The sequence below is a fragment of the Prionailurus viverrinus genome, chromosome B2, assembly GCF_022837055.1.
Source record: "Prionailurus viverrinus isolate Anna chromosome B2, UM_Priviv_1.0, whole genome shotgun sequence".
NCBI classification, from domain to species: Eukaryota; Metazoa; Chordata; class Mammalia; order Carnivora; family Felidae; genus Prionailurus; species Prionailurus viverrinus.
Window position 1 is genome coordinate 111,402,765 of NC_062565.1, and position 23,483 is coordinate 111,426,247.

The 23,483-nt window shown below is 35.6% G+C and overlaps 1 protein-coding gene across 1 annotated transcript in view; it reads right to left on the minus strand.

Annotated features, from left to right (window-relative positions):
- TRDN (triadin) overlaps nt 1-23,483 on the minus strand; it is a 305,883-nt gene continuing 282,400 nt past the window's right edge. Inside the window, 5 exon segments of the mRNA XM_047860375.1 lie at nt 1-2,038; nt 2,040-2,182; nt 3,782-3,811; nt 8,905-8,934; nt 9,427-9,453. Of these exon segments, the coding sequence (XP_047716331.1) occupies nt 1,955-2,038; nt 2,040-2,182; nt 3,782-3,811; nt 8,905-8,934; nt 9,427-9,453 (314 nt within the window). The 3' untranslated portion in view covers nt 1-1,954.

Consider the following 23,483-nt stretch of genomic DNA (forward strand, 5'->3'; position numbering starts at 1 on the left):
ATTACTTTATGAGTTACATGCAAGCTTAGATCAAGCACACTTAAAAATTAAATTATATCTCTTTAGTTTTCCACTGTTAATTTATTGAGTATATATTTTAGTGATTTATAAGAATTCAAAATCTTAGAATTTATGGCACTGAAACTATACACTTCAGTGAAAATGTATGTGTGTGTGTGTGTGTGTGTGTGTGTGTGTGTGTACCCATGTAACATAAAGCTGATACACAGAAGAAAAATATGAAATATCTTACCTGGTTTTTCTATTGTAGTAGCTTTTACCTGCTTGACAACTTTTTCTTCTGTGATAGGAAAAAATTTTAACACAAGTAGGAAATTTAAATACATTACTATAAAACAGTGACATAAGTCAACTTTGATATTTTGTATTCTCTTTGAAATAACACCAATACTGAGAAAAAGCTATTTTTCCAAAAACACAGCAAGCTATATCTTTTATTCAAATTGGATGGAGCACAAAGAAAATGTGTCCAGCTGCAGACATCCTTTGCAGCTATCCTACCAAAAAAGTTTTCCTAATTGGAATCGTCCCCTAACCTGCCAATATACACCCTATGCCTTGCCTTCACTGTATTTCACTGTATTTATCTATGCAGGGGTTGTTTTGTTTTGTTTTGTTCTGTTTTTTTTTTTAATAAAAAGCACATATACTTTTTTAATAATTGAACTGGAACAGGAAGAAGCATTTTTTAATTTCTGTAGTGCAAAATACCTCCCTGGGAACCCAGGATTAGCCTAGGGTTCAGAATGGGAGAAAACCCAAGGGTTTTTTTTTTTGTTTTGTTTTCGTTGTGTGTGTGTGTGTGTGTGTGTGTGTGTGTTTTATTGTGCAAAGCTGGGGAAGGGCAAAGTGGTACATTTATGGGATGTCTTCTGTTCTCTATGTTTTTATAGACATAAAGAGACTTGGATCGGTGTAGAGAGATTATTAAAATGATCCTATGTAAAATGAAACTTTTCAATAATTCAGCAGTGAGAATTAATCAATTAGAACGTTTCCCTGGGAAGCAGAATTTAGAATACGGATATTATCACTAAAATAAAAGAAAGGTGTGGCTGGAGGACAGTGTGCTTGCTGTATACTTGGAGACTAAACTCTCTCACTCTCTGTATTTCAGCTCAAAATGACTGACATTTGGGACAGTCAAGAAAATAGCAAGATTTTATCATTCATTAAATGAGGAGGTTCTAAGGTTCTGATTATGTCAATATAGACGGTTATTCTTGGTTCCTCACACTACAGCTCTGCTTTTTCTACTCCTATAGCTTCTTTTGTTGGTGTGTCATGTATTTTAAAGCATGAGCGAATGAAAGCAAATGGACTCAAACCCATTGTAAACAGTTTTCCTGAAGTAAAAATTTTAGAAGTATAAGGAAAATGTTTCCTAAGATATGCTTACAGAAAGTATGCTTTTACCTTATTACAGATTCTGGCCTAACCCCATTTACAACTTCGGGTAAACAATTCAGCCTGGAATGAAGGACAATAACTGAGGCTTGGGACTGCCTCAAAATTAAAGTCATATTTAATTAGCGTAAATGAAAACTTAAAAGTTTTTAGTCTTAAATAAAAAACAATTAATACATTTGTTTTGGTAAATTCTGTATCTCGCTTTCTGAGCAGAACACACTGGCTTACCTCTACTTTCACCAAAATGTAAGATCAGGGTTGAAAAAAAAGAAAGTGAGGCAAAGACGGAGGAAAGAAGGAGAGGAAACAGGGAGAAATGTTGATTTCCTTTTCTTGGGGGTTTTGAAACGTAAGATGTCATGTTTGAACAAGCCGTTCTGAATTGTAAGTTTCCCAAGGACATCTTGTCTCATGCAGAACAGAAGTAAACCATGGAGCCCATTCACCTCAGTGCTGGAGGTGATGATCTTACTCAGCTAAGTATCTGATGAGAAGGGATAGACTGTGTAGTTACTGTTACACGTCAAGTCCTCAGTTCAAAAAATATGGTGGAGATGACTAAAATTGGAGATGTTCTAGAAGTTGGGTGACTTAAGACTTGAATCGTCCCTAAAAACTTTAGATTTGACATGAGACTCTTCATTCTGCTGAAACCAGAACATGGAGAGACAATTTTATACTATAGACACCACCTGCAAAATACCTGGTTTACCATGAGAAACAGTCTTTTCCGGTTTTGCTCTGTCTTGTTCTGAAAATAATAAAAATAAAATCTTTTCAGATGTTTAGAAGCTTTATAAATTAACATACGGTGATTTTTTTCTCTGTTCCATAGGCCAGTGATTTGTTTAGCAGAAAATAACAGACACATGTCGGAAATATGTCCACACAGAAAAAAACTGTTTCTAAGTTTTCATGTCATTTTAAGTGAAAAATTTAATGGTTTTGGTTGCATGAAAACAATATAACAAGAATTCTTATTTACATTTAAGTACTTATATTTTACAAAGGATAAGTTGTAACAAAGCATAAATACTAAAGCATAGATAGCAAACGCATATTACTGGAAATATTTAAAATTTTCTTGTCAAAATTCTATGTAAGCATTACAGATAAAATTAATACATGCCCTATGTATTTGAGTTTTTTTCAGATGAAGTTCTAAAGGAAACATTTATATATAAAAAACAGAATCAATTAAATTACCTGCAAAATTGTGTTATTTTCCAATAATAAATAAAAGTTTGAAATGGCACTGGGCCTAACTAGAAGTTTCCAATGGTTTCCGGTTTAAAAACAAAGGAAAATGCAAAATGTTTCCATCTGCTAACATTGAATTGCAGCAAAAAAAATACAGTCAAAAAAATAAATCATAAGACAGTACTTAGGCATTCATAAGCCTTGATACATTAACAATATATTATTTATAAGAGCAATTAGGATCAAGCTTCTGATCAGTTGCTAGGTAAGTTTCAGTGAGAATTAAAAGGGTAATATAGTGTTGTATGTACATTTAAACTTGGATTCCTGAATTTGTTGACATTGAGGAAGTTTGGTATGCAATTTTTTATAGTGAAGAAATAGCTTCCATGGAGCCTGAGGGTTTTTTTTTTTTTAACTTGCTTCAGGTCAGTGGTTAGTTGGTACCAAAGCTAGGACTTAAACACTAAATAGCAATGTAAACTTAGAAAGGTCACTCTGGTTTTAGGTCAATGTTACCTCTTCATAAAATAATCATTAGAATGGGACAATTTCTTAGTGGAAACACCCAGAGTTTTGAGTTAATCCGACATGGGCAGAATCCTAGCTCCAACATTTATTAGCTGGAAAACCTTGGAAAAATAAATTGTTTTCTGAGTGGAGTCTATTGAGCTGTTTCCACACACATTAAATATGAATAATTGTCATGTTCCATGTGTCTCACAGCATTATAATGAAAATAAAAGTCCTAAGCTGTTCCTTAGCTCCTAACAGGTGTTTAATAAATTCTTGTCATTTTTCTCTTCAAATCCCAGTAGTCTGTGATTTTGTCACTGCTATGTCATTGGAAATAAACCTACAAATTAAATATGATAATACTAGGGTTGAAGGACTCCCAGACATCTCTCCTGAAACCTACAGTATCTGCTGTGGTCCATTTAAAGCCATATTCTAGGTTTTTTTGCCTACAGAATATTCCCCTTCTCAGCTAATCCAGTGATATAAAACCATACTGAGCAACAGAGTAAGAAAAACAATAAGGCTCCGGGATACCCTGTAAATCTCCATTGGTGGGTGGTAAGCCTCTTTTAGTTCTAAGATGAAGGCAATATCAGCTTTGTATCTATTTAAGAATACAAATATTTTTTACCTGGTTTTGTTTCCTTTTTTACTTGTGACTCTAAAGGGAAACAAAAAGCAGAAATTTTAAAATCTGAAAAAATAAACTAGAGCACAAATTCATTTTTAGAAATTATTTTATTCTGTTTACCATTATTAAAAAGGCAGAATTTTACTAAAAATGATTTCAGTTTCCTGCTAGTTTGTTAGTGCTGGACTATTTTTTTAAGTTTATTTATTAATTTTGAGAGAGAGAGAGAGAAAGACAGAGAGTGAGTGTGTATGAACAGGAGAGGGGCAGAAAGAGAGGGAGAGAGAGAGAATCCCAAGCAGATTTCACATTGTCAGTGCAGAGCCTGACGCAGGGCTTGACCCCACCGACCAGGGGATCATGACCTGAGCTGAAATCAAGAGTCAGATGCTTGGGGCGCCTGGGTGGCTCAGTTGGTTTAGTGTCCAACTTTGGTCAGGTCATGATCTCACCACTCGTGGGTTTGAGCCCCATGTCGGGCTCTGTGCTGACAGCTCAAAGCCTGGAGCCTGCTTTGGATTCTGTGTCTCCTTCTCTCTCTGCTCCTTCCTCCACTCGTGTTCTTTCTCTGTCTCTCAAAAACAAATAAATAAACATTAAAAAAAAGGTCAGATGCTTAGCAAACTGAGTAACCCAGGCACCCCAGAGCTGGACTATTAAACACACAGTAGTTAATATCATGCCATGTACTTATCTGTCATTAAGTTGCTGCTACTGCTGATTGATTTCAATTCGAAAAATCTGTTTTCTCAAGATGATTATTGTGGAGTATAGTTTCAATGTCAGTATAAGGTAAATGATTTGATGGCGGAATAGGAAGAGTATCTTTGAAATATATCTAATTAAGTTCTTATGTGATTTAGAAATTTAGACAGAGTTATAGTTTGAATTGTACCCCACAAAAAGATATGTTGAAGTCCTAATCTGCCATATATCAGAATGTGACCTTATTTGGAAATAGAATTGTTGCAGATATGATTGGTTAAGTTAAGATGAGGTCATACTGGAATAAGGTAGGTCCTTAATCCAATCTGACAGGTGTCCTTATAAGGAGAGGATAAGAGACACAAAGGAGACACAGGGAGAAGAAGGCTATGTAATGGTGGAGGCAGAGCTTAGAGTGATGGATCTACAAGCCAAGGAACCGGGACTGCTCACAACATCAAAAGCTAGAAGAAACAAGGGAAGATTCTCCTCTACATGTTTCAAAGGGAGCATGGCTCTGCTGACATCTCGACTTTGGACTTCAAGCCTCTAGATCTGTGAGAGAGTAAATTTTTGTTGTTTTAAGCTATCCAGTTTGTGATACTTTATTCCAGTTACCCAGGGAAACTAATAGATTTTGGTACCAGGAGATCAGGTGCTGCTGTAACAAATACATATAAATATGAAAGTGGTTTTGGAATTGGCTGATGAGAAGAGGCTGGAAGATTTTTGAGACACTTGATTAAAAAAAAAGCCTAGATTGCCTTGAAAAGGATATTGGCAGAAATACCAACATTAGAGTCTATTCTGCTGAGGACTTAGAATTGGTAAGAGCTATGAAGAAAGCTTCTGATAATTTAGAAAATATGTATATCATCATCAAATACATATATCAACAAAATGTTCCTAGAAATAGGAATGTTAAATGTGCTCCTGGTAAGGTCCCAGAAGGAAATGAGGAACATGCTATTGGATATACTTCAGGGGTGATCTTTGCTATAAAATGGCAGACAGCTTGGCTGAATTGTGTTCCTCAGATAGAGTAAGTGAAACTGTGCCCCCTGGGTTAATGAAGTTGAAACTAGGAGAAGGTTTAAAGTTTGTTTTTCGGAGAACGGTTTCCTTCTAGTTAGCTATTGTGTCTTTTCAGACTCCACTAACAAATACACTAGCTGTCTCCACAGAGGTCTGGACTCAAGGTCAACTTACATGATTCTCACCTATGAACAAACAAGGCTCAGAATTCCTTACCTGAGAAAACAAGCCTAAGACCCCATCCAGGTTAAAGCAGCTCTCAGAGCATGTCCATAGCCCCTTCTTCTTGCCCTAAGGTAACCTCCTGACGTCAGGGGCTGAATTTTGTCTTGTTCTGGTGTTAAGTCCCCACTCCAGAGTGAACATAAGATGGATGTTACATATATGTTTGCCTGGTTCACGTGCTCCAGCGTTCCTCATGAATAATCATAAGTTCCCCATCCCTTTCACTAATATGTATGTAATCTCCTACCCTGAATCTCCCCTTTAAAAATCCCCACTCCTTAACTGGGAACCTGGGAGATGGTCTTTGGACATCAGTTCAAGGTTGAATGAAGCAGCCTTTCCTTTCCAAAGAACATCTGTATTGGCTTTCAAGCAGTGAGCGGCCAAACTAGGGTTTAAGTAACAGAGGTAGAATTTATAAGTGAAGAACATGGTTTAGCTGAAGAAATTTCCAATTAAAGTGTGGAAGGGGCAGCCCTATTTCTCCTTGCTGCACATAATAAAATGTGAGAGAGAAGATAAATTGAGGAGTGAATTGTTAATCAAAAAGAACCAGCACTTGATGATATGGAAAATTCTCAACCTATCGAGATAGTGTGCCCTGGATACAGAGCAAAGAGAGTGGCCAGACAAACCTGCAGGTCCAATCTACCCACCTAAGCAGAAGGTAGGAACAGAGATGTAGTTATGAGGAAAGATCTAAAGAGGACACTCTTTGTCCAGTGACATGGACCCTCATGAATTAAATGCAGAACTGGTCATGTTTGTGAGAATTCTATACAAGTAAAAACAATGCTGGCCTGGACAGGAATGGACACACAGAAAAAAAACAACTCCAAGAGAAGAGCCATGGATTCAAAGACCTGGGCTGATGGGAACTCCTTGGGTAGAGAGGGCAGGGCTGCCAGCTGGGGGGCTCTATAGAACGGCAGAGCTAGCACCCAAGCAGGCCTAGAGGACACAGTACTCAGTCAAAGAAGATATCAGATCCTGACATCTAATGGAATTTTTCCTGCTATGATTTGGATTTATTTGGGATGCATAACCCCTTCTTTTCCTTTTAGTTTTTTCCCTTTTGAAATGGGAATTTCTATCTTAGTCTGTTCCACTATTTTATTTTGGAGGCAGATAATTTGTCTTCTGTTTTCACAGATAGAGAGAAATTTTCTGCGAGAAGAATCATACCCTGGGTTTCACCCATAAATGCTTAAGATAATGAGATTTGGGACTTTGGATTGATGAATTTTGGACTTAGTTGTTGCTAAAATGGTTGTGACTTTTACGGATGTTGGAATGAGGTGAATGTATTTTGCTACATCTGAAGGACATGCATTTTGGGGGGGTAAGAAGATTGGCCTTTATGGGTTGAATTGTGCTCCCCCCAAAAGATAGGCTGAAGTCCCAACCCCCAGTACCTCATAATGTGACCTTACTTGGAAATAGGGTCTTTACAGGTGTAATTAGTGAAGATGTAGTTCTATGGGAGTATGGTGGCTCCTTAATCTAATATGTCTGGTGTCCTTACAAGAAGAGGAGAAAAGACAGAGATAAAGACACAAAGGAAGAAGATGCCCATGGGATGACACAGGCTCAGATTAGAATAATGCAACTTCAAGCCAAGGAACACCAAGCATTGCTCACAAACACCAGAAACCAGGAGAAGCAAGAAAAGGTCCTTCTGGGTTCAAGAGAAGCATGGCCCTGATTACACCTTAATTTCAGACCTCTACCTTCCAGAACTGTGAGAAAATAAATTTCTGCTGTACTAAGATACTTAGTTTGTGGTATTTTATTACAGCAGCCTTATAACACTAATAGTTGGCAAACATGAACAAAAGTTTTAATTGTTTTGAGAATCAGATTGTTGTGTATTCTTTATAAAAAGTCTGCTGCTTACTGTAGCCCTCAGAAATGTTCATCGGACTTAGAAGAGTGAGGGGAGCTGTTTTTCTGGCAGGATGTCTGTGTCCTAGAATAAACAGCAAAAATAGGGGTTTTGTAATTGACTCAATTAGTCAATTGTTTCTTCTGTTGGTGGGAATGCAAACTAATGCAGCCACTCTACAGTGTGGAGGTTCCTCAAAAAATTAAAAATAGGATTACCCTATGACCCAGCAATTGCACTAATAAGAATTTACCCAAAGGATACATGAGTGCTGATTCAAACCCCAATGTTTATAGCAGCACTATCAACAACAGCCAAATTATGGAAAGAACCCAAATGTCCATCAACTGATAAATGGATAAATAAGATGAGCTCTCTCTGTCTCTCTGTCTCTCTGTCTCTCTGTCTCTCTCTGTCTCTCTGTCTCTCTCTCTCTCTATATATAGATAGATCTAATATATATATATATATATATATATATATAATGGATATTGTATGGAATACTACTTGGCAATAAAAAAGAATGAAATCTTGCCATTTGCAACAATGTGGATGGAACTGGAGGGTATTATGGTAAGCAAAATAAGTCAGTCAGAGAAAGACAGATATCATATAATTTCACTCATATGTGGAATTTGAGAAACTTAACAGATGACCATAGGGGAAAGAAAGCAAAAATAAGATAAAAACAGAGAGGGAGGCAAACCATAAGGGACTCTTAAATACAGAACAAACTGAAGTTTGATGAGGGTAAGGGGTTGGGAGGGTGAGGAAAATGGGCGATGGGCATTGAGGAGGGTACTTGTTGGGATGAGCACTGGGTGTTGTATGAATCATGAGACTCTACTCCTGAAGCCAAGACTACATTGTATGTTAGCTAACTTGAGAATAAATTTAATTAATATAAATTTATTTATTTATTATTTATATAATTTATAAATATATATAAATAATCATATAAATTATAAAATTTATATGATTATTTACATATAATAAATAATAAATAAAATTATTTGTTAATTTAATTAATCAATCAATCAATTAATTAATTAAACCATATCAATTTCTCAGCACTTTCTCCATTGTAAGTACAATCTTTTCTAGGAAGAGGTGGAATAGATAAATATGCTTTATGTTTGTCTTATTTTAAAGAGTTAATGAAAGATAACATTTTTGTATAATATTTGCACTAGGACACATTAGCAAAGGAGTAATATGATATTCTTTATAAATATGGAATGCAAGTATGAGTCTATATATAAAATATACATACCTGGTTTCTCTTCTTTTTTTACTTGTGGCTCTAAAAATATAGAAGATTAATAATGATGATTATACAAAGATATTTATTTCCTGTACTTAGACATATATCTTTTACATATTATTCATTGTTTTTTAATCTGCCATATTAGTTTTCTTCTTTTTATGAATGCAGCAAATTGATTCAAACAGACAAATAAAGTTTCCTTATTATCAATCACAGCATGAATTATTTTAAGACAGAATGAAAATGTGAACTAAGATTTTTATGAGAAGTTAACAAAAGGTATTGCTTTGTACCTTCAGTGAACAAAGGATGAGAGAAAATTTTAGCATAGCATATTCTCAGAAACAAAGAGGATATTAAAAATACAAAGGATATTAGAAATACAAGGATATTAAGCACATTGTCTACACAAAGTAGTTAAGCCTTTGATTTTAAGCAAAATACTCAACTATGAAGTCAGAGGATGAGTAAAAGCATATGTTTAAGATTTGTTCCATTTATTTATTTTTTGGCATGCACATGACATACGTGGAGGCTTAGGCTTGACTTCTTTGCCTAGAAAAAGTTTAAAAATTATTAGAGAATGAGTCATTCAATTGTTATTGAATTGACCTCAAATGTGATAGAATATTACATATTTGAAAATCTAAATAAAACTACATACTCCAACTTTTTAAAAATTCTACAGGATATGTAATTTACTATCCACACAAAATCACTAATTGAACAAATTATTTTTAAGTAATGAAACTTTAATTTCATTGCACCATTAAAAATAATTTGCTCACAAATTTTGTTATCAGTGTTAACTTTTTAGTCTAATATTAGGACAGAGCACATAATTTTATTTTGAGAAATTACTTTTATTTAACCCTTTATTGTTGAAAATAAAAAAAAATTAGACTTATTGTTTTCATTTCCATTAATACCATTAATGTTATCTGTCCTAGTATAATACATTAAAAATGACTGCTACTGAATTTGGAACTCCAAATGACTAAAAATACATTATAGGCTTTTATTGCATATTGGATCCCTAGTGTAAGGATTGACAAGTTTTCTATGAAATATCAGTTAGTATATATTTTTGGCTTTGGGCCATATGATCTCTGCACAACTCTACGGTTCTGCTCTTGTAACACAGAAATAGACATAAATAATATGGAAATGAATAGGCATGGCTGTATTCCAATAAAACTTTATTTGCAGAAAAGACTGGTAATCAATCTATAGACCATTGTTTGTCAACCTCTGCCTTATCCATAGTCAGTTTCAATTTTCTTTATTTTTTATCTCAACAAAGATTTTGACAGTAAATAACACCTACCGTAAAACACCTTCCCTTACAAATGTCATTCAGTACCTTTCCATCATTGTTCAACTCAGCTTCCTAGGAATGCTTTTTACACTTCCTGACTCCCATTTAATCATAAATTCACTAAAATCTAGCTTTTATTCCCACCATTTTGTTTATCAGGTCTCTCCGGTCACCAATCCCCCCCTTCTTGCCAGTACCAATGGATATAATTAACTATATCGATCACTTTTTCCTTTTAAAATTCCTGTTCACTTGATTTCTGATTCGTCCACTTAAAATTACAGAAAACAGACAAAATACACAAAACACTGGCTTTAAAGATATTGAACATAGACAACAAAGGACTGATTTTTAAGTGGTGGGAAACAAATGAGGTGTGTCCTATGATTGTCTCAGCTTAATGACTTAAGTGAATTATAAGGTCTTAATGCAGAATGGAGCTGAATTGAGGAGATGGAGCTGGGAGTCTGGAAAGACCAAGACAGCTAGAGATCACAGGTCAGAATCACATAAAGTAGAGCACTGCAGAGAGAATAAGAAAGAGAAAAAGAGATAAAGCAAGTTCTAGGGATTTGTGGAAGGCCCTCTTAAATCTTCAGATGAGCGCCAGCCAGCATAAGCACACGAGTAACGTACCTGAGACCAGGGCAAGAAACAATGGAAGCAATACCATAGTTCTCTATAGTAAGCATTAAAGTTGGATAGTGTCAGTCTTCCAAGTTTGATATTGTACCTCAGTATTGTGTTGGCTATTGTCTTTTTCCATTCCATATAAATTTTAGAGCCAGTTTGTCAACATTCACAAAATAACTTGCTAGGATTTTGATTGAAATTTCACTATTTTATAGATCAAGTTGGAAGCAACTGACATCTTAACAGTATTGAATCTTCTACTTCCCAAGCATGCAATATCTCACCATTTATGCAGAGAGTTTGATTTTTTAAATTTTTTTCCATCAGAGTTTTGTTTCCTTCAATTTTTATTTGGCTAACTTCTACACAGGGCTCAGCTCAGCTATCTTTTCTTCAGAAAAACTTATCTGAGGTTGTTGGACTGTGTTCCCCTTTTATGCACTAATATTATCTTTTAGATCTTTGATCATGTTAATCACAATCTACTGTAAATATTAACTTGAATAAATACTTCCCTTCTAGACTGAGGTATTTGAAAACAGAGATCATGTTTATCCATCATTGGATCCAGGGAATTGGTGCAATACCTAATATATAGTTACATGGTAGGCACTCCCTTATTATTTGTTCATTTGGTAAATAAATGAAACAATGAGAATAGGAGAAGGTAAATAAATGGAGAAGTGAGTCAAGAAAATTGAAGGTAAGAAAATATATGAATTCAGGAATTACATTAGCACGCAAAATTTGTGTTCAAGTTACTACCTATTTTCTTGCTTTTGGCATGACAATCCACTTCTCAGCTTTCTAGTACTCAGGCAAAGATCAAAAATGTAATCAATGATAAAATTTACAATGTTTTAAAGTATCAACAAATAGTTTCTAAAAAGAATTCCTGGTATAACTATTCTTGGTATTGTTACCTGAGATAAGTTTATTTCATGTGTTCTCAGGGGGGAAAAAACTCTAATATAGTCTAATGTAGTAAACAACATTAAAAAAAAAACAACAAACCTACCATAAATATGTAATAATTTTCAGAGAGTTCCACCCTCTAAACCATGAACTAAGCAGAGTTCAATAAGAGAAATGTTGCTTTGGCTCAAGCCCAACCAGTGTGGCTCAGGTATACAGCTATGCACTCTGCCTAAATTTAAGGATAAAAGCAAAGTTACCAAGACTATACATAGTGACATTTGGAGTATTGAACGGTCATGTTCCTTTTTGAGAATCTAATAAACCTATTGACATAATTCTAGGAAACATGCATGAATACAATTAAAAACACAAAAATGCAAGCACACACAAATTGTATGCAAATATAAGGTTGTTCAATTATGTACTTGGAGCCATGCCAAATTAAGAAATCTTTACTTAAAAGTTCTACTCATTCCTACAATCAGGTTGTGATAAACACTGAGCAACTATTTATTTCCACAAAGCATTTAATTATGAAATCTGAATTTTAGAGTTGGTTTTTACATGTCCTCTCCCATATATATTTATTTCCAAGTCAATTTCAATTGTAGCTCATAACATCTAATTATTCTGCTGTTCTCTTTCCATCATGCCTTATGGATTTCATTGTGTTCCCTCAATGGGGCACCTGGGTGGCTCAGTCAGTTGAGTGTCCTACTTCAGCCTAGGTCATGATCTTGCCATTTCTGAGTTCAAGTCCCACATCAGGCTCTGTGCTGACAGCTCAGAGCCTGGAGTCTGCTTTGGCAGGCTGTGTCTCCCCTTTGGCAGGCTCTCTCTCCCCCTCCCCCACTTGTGCTGTCTCTCTCAAAAACAAAAAATATTTAAAAAAATTTTTAAAAAGTTAAGTTGAAGTCCTAAGGCTCAGTATCTTGTGACTGTGACATTATTTGGAAATAGGGTTTTTGCGGGTATAATTAAGATAACGTCATTAGGTAGGGTGGATCCTAATCTGACTGGTGCCCTTACAAGAGGAGTAGAGATACAGAAATTGACTTACATAGAGAGAAGATAATGTGAAGACACACAAGGAGAGTACCTCTGTGGTGACAGAGGCAAAGATTTGAATGATGTTTTTGCAAGCCAAGGAACACCAAGTTTTGCTGGCAATTCCAGAGGCTAAGGGAAAGGTATGGAACAGATTCTCCTCCAAACCTTCAAAGAGCGCATGGCTCTGCCTGTGCTTGATTTTGGGCTTCTCTCTCTAGAATAATTTTTTGTTATTTCAAGCCATCCAGTTTGTGGTGCTTGTTACCACAGCCCTAGGCAACAAGTACACTATGCCAGTACTTTAGTCTAGTCCACTACTGCTACATATCTCATTACCCTTTTCTCTCTCTTCACCATTTTGCACTCTCTATTCAAGGCATACTGAAGGAATGTATTTCTAAACACCAAATTAAGGTGTCTTTTGTCTCTGGGCTTTCTTATATGTTGATCTCTCTATCTAGAACATCCTTCCTCCTTTTTAGTTTGGCTAAATCTCATCTATTATTCAGATATTATCCAAAAAAAATAAGCTGCTCTAGATAGCTTTCCCTTAATCCCTCAGACTGAGTTGGGTTGGGTGTACCTTTCATATTCCAATAGTATTCTCTCTCTCTCTCTCTCTCTCTCTCTCTCTGTATATATATATATATATATATACTGTATCAATGTCTGTTTACTTTATTACCTCCTCTAATATCCTATAACTTCCATATATACAAGGATTGTAGTGCTTCCAAATCTTAGCATGGTTCCTGATATATTGGAATTTATCAATAAATGTATATTGACTAAATTAAATGAATACCTACTATTCTATACCAGCAGTTGAGTGTAACTTGGGACTGGGAGCTTCTCACCAGAAGCCTGCTGGGGTACATGCCTCACTATAAGGCTGTGAGACCATTGCTGCTGCCAGGTTAGAGGCTGATCTAAGGAAGGACCATTATTCTACCCCAAATGGGTAAGTTAGCTAAAGGAACAAAGTTATCCCTAGCAATGGTACCTTGAACTTGAAAAAAAAGTAAATGCATATAACCAAATGTTCAGTCCATAAAGTCCTAATGAATAGAATTGCTAACTTTAAGTCACACCTCATTTGACATTCTCTTCAAGATTAACTTGTTACTTTTAAATGATTGAGGCAATTGCAGTAAAAGCTATTTACTGTAAGCCTGTTAAATATTGAATGGGATTTGAATAATAAATCTTAAGTCATTCCTGCAACAACTAGGTAGCAGTCTCAATTGCTCCTGATATCCAACTCTAGTTCATGACCCTAGAACTGTGTCATCTTCAGTAGTCACATATGTTTTCTATGTTTTCTACAATGAGGAACAAACATGCCTTGCTCAATCGGTATCAATTCTTTAAGATACAGGGAAAAACCCCACAAATAACCAAACAAAGAAAAACACAAATAACAAAAACGAAGGAAAGAGACTAATACACATCCCTGTGTTATGTGACTTGTTATTGTATTTTCTGATATATCTAATTATTATTTTATGTGTTAATAAATTATTTCTGATGCAGTAAAATTATTACCTAATATACCAATAAATTACTTGTACAGATTTTTGACTCTCAAAGAAATATTAAATTTCAGGTTTTATGTATGTATCAATAGCCAAAGGTCTGCATTGAACATAGATCTATACAGGTTAGTGTAATAACAATTCTGGCCCAGGAATTGTTTACATGAGTGATATCAATAAAGGCTCTTAAGTAATCTGCTTCATAACAAATTCTCTCAAAATTTATTAATTGTTTAACATTGATCAATAATGGAATAATTTCATTTAGTGCTCTTTCTTTTTAAAAATTTTTTAATGTTTATTTTTGAGAGACAGAGACAAAACATGAGTAGGAGAGGAGCAGAGAGAGAGAGGGAGACACAGAATCTGAAGCAGACTCGAGGCTCTGAGTTGTCAGCACAGAGCCTGACCTGGGGCTAGAACTTACCAACTCTGAGATCATGACCTGAGCTGAAGTCAGGTGCATAACTGATTGAGCCACCCAGGCGCCCCTCATTTAATGAGCTTTCTGATTCACATGTCCACAAATAGCTTTAACATATCTTAAGCATATATGTCTAATTACTATCTTAATTCATTAATGAAGTAGCTTTATCCATGCACTGTATTTATCTTAAACTCTCCAACCACCTCTACAATATGATAGATACACTCCCAAACCAGTCAAGAGTGTCCTAAAGCCTACCTATTATGGGGTCACTTAAACTTTAAATTTTATTTTATTTTTTTAAGTTTATTTATTTTGAGAGAGAGAGAGAGATCACATGTGCACACACACACACACACACACACACACACTCACAAGTCAGGGAGGAGCAGAGAGAGGGAGGGAGTGAATCCCAAGCAGCCTCCACACTGTCAGTGTGGAGCCTGAGGTAGGGCTTGATCTCATGAATCGTATCCTGAGATCATGACCTCAGCCAAAATCAAGACTCATACACTTAACAAACTCAGCCACCCAGGTGCCCCTAGACTTTAAATTTTAAAAGTAAGAAAAGTAAAATTCACAAGCAGAAGTAGGAAACTGAACTTTCATGAATTTACTCAAAAAATCATAATTTGATGAATGCCACAGAAATTGCCTTATTACTGGATCTAATGAGCAAATTAGTTCCCTCGATATGGATTTATTATACTTTAGTTTAGTCAGGACAATTCAGATGAATATCATAACATTTGAATTTTGTAAAATGGTTAGATGTAACACTATTTTAGACACATAATACGTGTGAAAATCTTGGAAATTTTTTACTTAGATGATGTAATAGAGAGTATCATTAAATAAGACCATTAAATTTCAATACAAGATAAGAGTTTGGATATAAGAGCAGAAGGACCTTATAAGTTTTACACCCTATAATGAGCGAACTTTAAAACTGGATAAATCTTGTAAATCATCCCAAATACTTTCTTGTTTTCCAAAATAAACATACCTGGCTTCACAAACCATCCAGGCTATCTGTGTGTTATGTTTCTATACATTTTCCCTCTGAGATATCCTTGTCAATCTAGGTCCTAGAGCAGTAATTCCCAAACTGGGGTTCCTGGAGCAGGCTTTCTCAGGTGAATTTAGTGACCACGTAGGTGTGGGAACTATTGTCCTAGAGGGATAAAATCAAGATTTGCCAAGATAGAGTACCTATGAGACAATGTTTTAATGACTTGTTAATAATCAGTGGATACAAAGCACAGAGAGAGTAGGCTAAGAAGCCTTGACAATGAAATCTCACCACTAAAATCTAAATATTTTTTGAGATATAACTGACACATTACATATGTAAGTTTAAGGTGTACGATTTGATGGTTTCATACACATATGTAGTGTGAAACAATTATCATAATAAAGTTTAGCTAATACATCCATCACCTCACATATTTATTACTTTTGTGTGTGTGTGATGATAACATTTGAGATTGGCTGTCTTAGCAACTATGGTATTAAGTGGGGTGACCTATTAGCTTCAGGAACCTGAATGTCCAAATCTCTCCCCAGATTTGGGATGTTTTCAACCGTTATTTCTTTTTTTTATAATTTTTTTTATGTTTACTTATTTATTTTTGAGAGAGAGACAGACAGAGTGAAAGGGGGAGGGGCAGAGAGAGAGAGAGAGAGAGAAAGAATCTCAAGCAGTCTCTGCACTGTCAGCACGGAGCCTGATGTGGGGCTTGAATTCACAAACCATGAGATCATGACCTAAGCTGAAACAAAGAGTTGGGTGCTTAACTGACTGAGCCACCCAGGCACTCCATCCATTATTTCTTTAAATAAACTTTTGTCCCTTCTTGCTATCATCTCCTTCTGACACTCCAATAATGCTTAGGTTGTTTCTTTTAATAGTATTCCATAATTCACAGGGCTTTCTTCACTGTTTTTCATTCTCCTTTCTTTTTCCTCATCTGACTGGATGATTGTAAGTGACCTGTTATTTTTCATTCACTAATTCCTTCTTCTGTTTGGTCCAGTCTGTTATTGAAGCTCTGTATTGGATGCTCCAGTTTAGTCAGTGTATTCTTCTACTCTGAGATCTCTGTTTTGTTGTTTTTCATGGTTTCTATTTCTTTCTCAAACTTCTCATTTTATTCATGTATTGTTTTCCCAATTTTATTTAGTTGTCTCTAATTTCTTGTAGTTCACTGAATTTCTTTAAGAGGATTATTCTGAATTCTTTGTCAGTTAATTCATAGATCTCCATAACCTTAGGGTCAGTTATGGAAGCTTTATTTCCTTTAGTGGTGTCATGTTTCCCTGATTATTTGTGATCCTTGTGTCTCTATGTTGATATGTGCATATTTGAGCAAGTAAATGCTCCTTCCAATCTTTACAGACTGGCTTTGGCAGGCAAAGCTTCACACCAGTCAGCTCATCCAGAGATTCAGGGTGTGCCACCTCATGGTGACCTTGGGCAGGCAGATCTGGTGCCTGGATCAGCAGGTGGGCAGGCCTTGTGTTTGGGTCCATGGGGAATAGCCTAGTGCCTGGATCTGCAGGGGATGATATGCCAAGGGCCACAGGGAAGGGCCTGGCATCTGGGTCTTGGGGACTGGCCCAGTGCTGGGACAGTTTGGGAGTCTGTTTTTACAGAAGCCAGCCTAGAGGCGTGGGCCATGTGGGCTGGCCTGGTCCTGGGGCAGGACAGGAGCCTAGGTTGTGAGAGCCAGTCTAAAACCTGGGATCTTAGAAGGCCACAAAAGATGACCTGGTCCTGGGGCAGGGCAAGGGGTTGGGTTCATAGAAGCCCAGTTGGGGCTTGGGTCTACTGGAGATTATGTGGCTTGGGATCAGCCCGGGAATCTTGGTCGATGGAAACTTGCTTAGACCTTGAGGCTACAAGTGCCAGGTTGGTGCTGGGGCAGGCTGGGATCATGGGGTCTGTGGGAGCTGGCTGGTGGTGGGATGGGCCAGCAGCAAGTTCATGAGAACTTACTGGGAATCTTGTACCATGCTTGCTGCCCTCAGGCTGTGGGAACTGGTCAATGCCAGGGTGGGCTGGGAGCCTAGTACCATGGGAGCCATTTTGGCCCTTGAGAGTCAGCCTGGTGCTGGCAAAGGCCAACTGGTGTCTGCAGTGAAGTTGGGTGCTCTCTTCACTCTCCTTCTCCTACAGAGAGGGTGTCTCTTTTGTGGTAAGCTGCCCAGGTTTGGCAGAGGGGATGGGGGTAATGTGAATCTATTCTTACCTTCCTCAATTGTCTTTTTTTTAAATTTCTGTTATTCATGCAGGTGCTATATTTCCTCACCTGGAATCCTTAGTTCTTGTGAGAGTATTTTTGCATACAGATTGTTGTTCAAATTGATGTTTTGGGGAGGGAATGGACACTAGAAATTTCTATACCACAATTTTGCTAATATTACTCCTACATGTTCTTTAGCTTTTTTCATTCTCAGTTTCATGATCTCATGCATTCAGTTACAAGACAATATTGTACCAGTTTAAAATCTGATGAGACTTTACAAGAAAACACAGCTGCATATATATGAATGAATAAAGTGCATTTGTATGTCGTTTAAGCTTACAGATTCCTTTAGATCCACATTTAGACTGCAATAAGTGTAAGAACACTGTAGATTGCTTGTTGGAGAAGAATTCTATAAAGTAGTGGTTCTCAAACAATAACATAACCTGGAAACTTATTATAAATGTACATGTTCAACCCCATCCCTGACCTCCAGAATCATAAACTCTAGGGGTGAGCCCAGCGCTCCAGGCATATCAGACACATGTTGAAATTTGAGAACCTCTGTTTGAGAATCATGACTACATTTGTTAGTAGTATTCATTTAACAAAATCTGACTATTTTTTTTGCAATTTTAAGTTCCAGCTAATTGTGTATGTCATTTAAGCAAATAAGGCTTAATTAGAGTCAAAGAGAAAGGTTTCAATCTACTGAGACATAAATGGATAAAGTTAAAAACAGAACATGCTTATGTTGATTCTAGTGTGTCAACTTTTCAATATAGATGACAGTAATATTGTATTGAGATATTTGTGATTGAGTTCTATAAAGGACGTGATATGAAATGAAATTCATATAACAGAAATTTTTAATATAGCTTTTGTATTTTTTGTATTTTCTAAGTTTCTTAAATTTTATTAAAACAAATGAAATTATCAATGTAATATTTTCCATTTCTGCTTTTACTATGCATTGACTTAAAAAACTGGTCATGTTCAATGAACAAAAAAGGAAGGAAGAGGAAAACAATGAGTCAAAAATATTCTGCAATATTAGACACATGAATATAGAATCAATGCAGTTTAAAATTACATAAAATAATAAATAGCATGTCTACATTTATATATACTAAGGAAATTGTTAAAGTAACATCTGAAAAAGATAATAAAATCTTGACCTAGCATAATAAAAAAATATTAATGTGCAGTGTTTTGGGACAAGCAATAGATAAGAGACCTTAAGGATTGGGTTTGGTTCTTGAAACTCATTTGGTGTGGAACCTTGACATGGCCATTTAACTTGCTTTCCTCATCTTTTACAAAAAGAAAAGAAATGGTAGAAATTAGATTGATGGTTTCTAAGATCTCATCCAGGTAAAGTGATATATTTATGTTAAATATTAATTTAAACTTTTTTTTTTAGTTTATTTATCTTTGAGAGAGAGAGAGAAAGAGAGCAAGGGAGGGGCAGGGGCAGAGAGAGAGGGAGAATCCCAAGCAGGTTCTGCACTGTCAGCGCAGAGCCAGATGTAGAGCTTGAACTCACAGACTAAGAGATCATGACCTGAGCTGAAATCAAGAGTTGGATGCTTAACTGACTGAACCACCCAGCCTCCCCTGTTAAATTTTAATTTAAATCTAAATAGTAAATCATTTACAAAGGAGGCACCATTTAGATAATCAACGTGAAAAGTTGCAGCATTAATTTCTTTTTGGCTTGTTGCTCTTCAATAAATCTGTTTGCTCAATTCCTGATAGATTTTCTGTCGATGGAAACATGTTTAAGTCTAAGGGCAGAAGAACAGAACAAACCTTGTTTCTAAAATCAGTGTCTGTTCCAGATATAATATATCTGTTTACACAGCTATTTACTACAGAGCAGAAATTGGCTCTGTTGTAGATTTACATCTTAACCAGAAAGAACTATCAAACAAGCAATTTACCTTTTATGTTTATTTTTATTTTTTTGAGACACAGACAGAGCATTAGCAGGGGAGGGCAGAGAGAGGAGACACAGAATCCAAAGCAGTCTCCAGGCTCTGAGCTGTCACCACAGAGCCCGATGTGGGGCTCAAACTCACAAGCCTCGAGCTGTGAGATCATGACCTGAGCCGACTGAGCCACCCAGGTGCCCCGGCACTTTACCTCTTAAACTGACTTGGAAATCTAAACTTTGTATTATGTATGTTGAAAAAACAAGCCATTTTGAGGAAGCAAGAAAATATCATAAGGACTTTTATGTGATGCTTGAATCAGTTCAGAAATCTTATTACATACTACTAGAAGCCATTATTACTCACCTACATGTTTTATGAGGTTCTCTAATCTTTTAATAATCAAAATTAAAATGTAAGATACATAAATGTTAAACATGTAAAATATATTATAAAACTCTGAAAGGAATTGCTTTCTGGCTTGGATATCAATTTGAGTAAATATTCTTTTTTCTTCTTTTACCTACAGAGCCGTTTACATATACAGGCAATCTTGTTCATCAAATGTACTGTATAAAGCTACTTAATTGAAATAATGCCATCTTTTATCTTTTATCTGATGTTTACAAATATACTTTTAGAGATTTAATGTAAAATTATGTGACGGTTAGCATTATTTATGTAGCACTGTACATCAGAAAAATAAATTACAAATAGTGCTTTGAAAATTGCCCTTTAATCTTCTAAAAGCTACTTGGTAAGCAAGAATTGCCACTGACAATTCGAACTAAATTTTGAGAAGAATTTTTATTTTATGTTAGGACCAATAAAAATGCAGTCTGGTACTAAGAAGTAAAAATATCATTTATGGCATCTTTTAATTTTAAAAGCAGAAGTATTTGGCAATATAATTAGATAGTATTTAGAAAGTCCTTTAAGGTCTACTGTATTAAGATTTGTGGTCATATGGCCTCTTAGATACATGAACCTAGTGAAATTCATATACAGAAATGACTTTTTCATCTTCGTTGGTTTTGTTTGCATCATGCTAAATTTTCTAGATTCCAATTAAGCTAAATTTATTGAGGCTGTATTACAATAAATTTCTATGGAGACTTTTTTGTTATTCAAGCATCTACCCTTGACCACTGTGTTCTCACAAACCCTCTCAGTTATGTGTATTTTGCCTCACATGAATGGCAACTTTGGGTCCTTCTCCTTCATGATGTTGATTAAACTGTTAGCAGCAAATGTTTTGTTTGCACCATGATTAGTTGTAATAGATTAGGGGAAATTTTCAGAGAACTAATAGAAAGATAGAAGAAGTTAATCAGATCATTACTTAGAAATCCTTTTTTTTATTGATAGGAAACAATATAACACTGAGAACACACCATGATCATTCAACTATTCAGTCATTCATTCAGCAAGCAATGACTCAGCATTTAGTGCCTGCTCAGCACTTCAGTCTTCTAAGAATACTTAGCCTCTAAGGCTTACCTATTAATTGAAAAAACAGATTCTTATGGATGGGTGCAATTCTGGTGACAGTCATAGAAATTAGATTTGGTGTACCTCTCGTTAAGGGCATAGAAAAAGATATCAGTTCTGGATATCACACATATACTTTAAAAAGTTCAGAGACAAAAGAAGATAAGGGATAAATGGTCTTACTCCATTATTGACCCACATACTGAACTTCCGAAAGTAAAAGCTTTTTCTCTTCCAAACACAATTCCCTATAATGGTAAATGATTCTACATTCCATCTACAATTCCAACCAGGAGGCTGAAAATCATCCAAAATTCTTCTCCATGCTTTGCCCTCCCTATTCAGCTGTTAACAGAGTCCTGTTGATTCCCTTTTCTAAATATATCTTGAGTGTACTTCCACTAGTTCATTTCCTTCTCAGTTTCTGTTTCTATTAGAGCCTCAAATATATCATTTTCATACCCTCTCATATCACCTGATGCTTTTGCCCTCTTCTTGCATCTTTTCACCATACCATGCTCATTTGTCAAGTCTCAGTTCAGCTGTTGTCTCCCTCTGGATGCCTTTCCTGATCTCTTTCCAGGATGAGTTAGATGCCCCTAATCTGTACTCTCAGCATCGTTTGAAAGCCATCATCTCTGTACACTGTAATTATTTGCAATACTTTGTAATTATTTACTCATTTGTCTTCGACAAATAAATTGTGAAATTCACTAGTCAGGGACAGCAATGAAACTATCATCTTTGTGTTCTTAGTACTTGTGCATTGTCTCACAGTGTCAGCAATCATTGTCTTTAATGAACAAGTGACAACTCTATATAAATGGAGAGTTACTCTATTGAGTAATGCATTCAACTAAACATACTCCCCTAATGACTCACTGAAGATGCTGCTAAAACATTTTAAAAGGGCTTGCAGAAAAGAGAGAGTTCTTTTAATTCTATGGGCCTTCATTGAAACATACCATCAGAAGAAATTTTCCATTTTTTCTTCTACATAGGAGGTTTTTCAAATTTGTGTTGTGATCATCTTGCTTCAGGATATGTAAAAATAAAACGTGAAAGTTTGTGTACAGAATTTCTCATTAATGTTGGTTATGGCTATTTCACCGATGAAAAGGACAAAATCATATTATGTTTAGATGTAGTAAAATTATATTATGTTTACTCTTGAGTAGTTTTGGCCTGGAATATAATAGACATTCCTGATCATTTTCAATTGATTGGCACCATCTGGCCCAAGCATATTTTAATTATTAAGACTTACTAAACTATATTACCCTAAACTCTACTGCATCACATTCTGATACTTTAAGTGAGTCTTAGGAAAGAAATGAGATAATAAGAAATGGGCATTTACCATGCTGAATCCTTATCTTAAAAGTCAAGGCATTGATTAGAGCAAGGGATGGGGATGGAGGGTTTATGAGAAGGAAAACTAAGTAAAATGTCTAAATTTTGATGGGCTTGTCTAAAGTTGTAAGGCATGGGCCCAAAGAAACCATTATTTCTGCTATGTTTATTATTGGTCACATCAATCTCAGTTCCTGAGCTTGAGAATATTATGTTCTGAAACTAGAAAGGTGAGAATAAAAGAGATGGTAGTTAATATTATTTTTCTTTTCTTTCTCTTCTCTTTTTTCCTTTCCTTTCCTTTCATTTCCTTTCTTTTCTTTTCCTTTCCTTTCCTCCTTTTTTCTTTTCTTTTTTATTTTCTTTTCTTTTTTCTTTTCTTTCTTTTCTTTGTTTCTTCTACAGTCAAGTAAATAGTACCATATTTCTTTCTCAAGATGTTCTGTGCTATTGAGAGTTAAATTTGAATAGCATATGAAAGAAAGGAAAAGATACCTCATGTTTGTCTACAAGAGGCATCTGAAACATTTTTTCCTGGAATATGATTCAATTATTAAATATCAACCCTCTTTTAAACATCTTACAAGTGTGAAACACTTCATCACAGGCTTGAGAAATATTCCCATGCATGGATGTTGTGTTGATCCATTAAACTGAAAAACCACAAAGTATATTTGA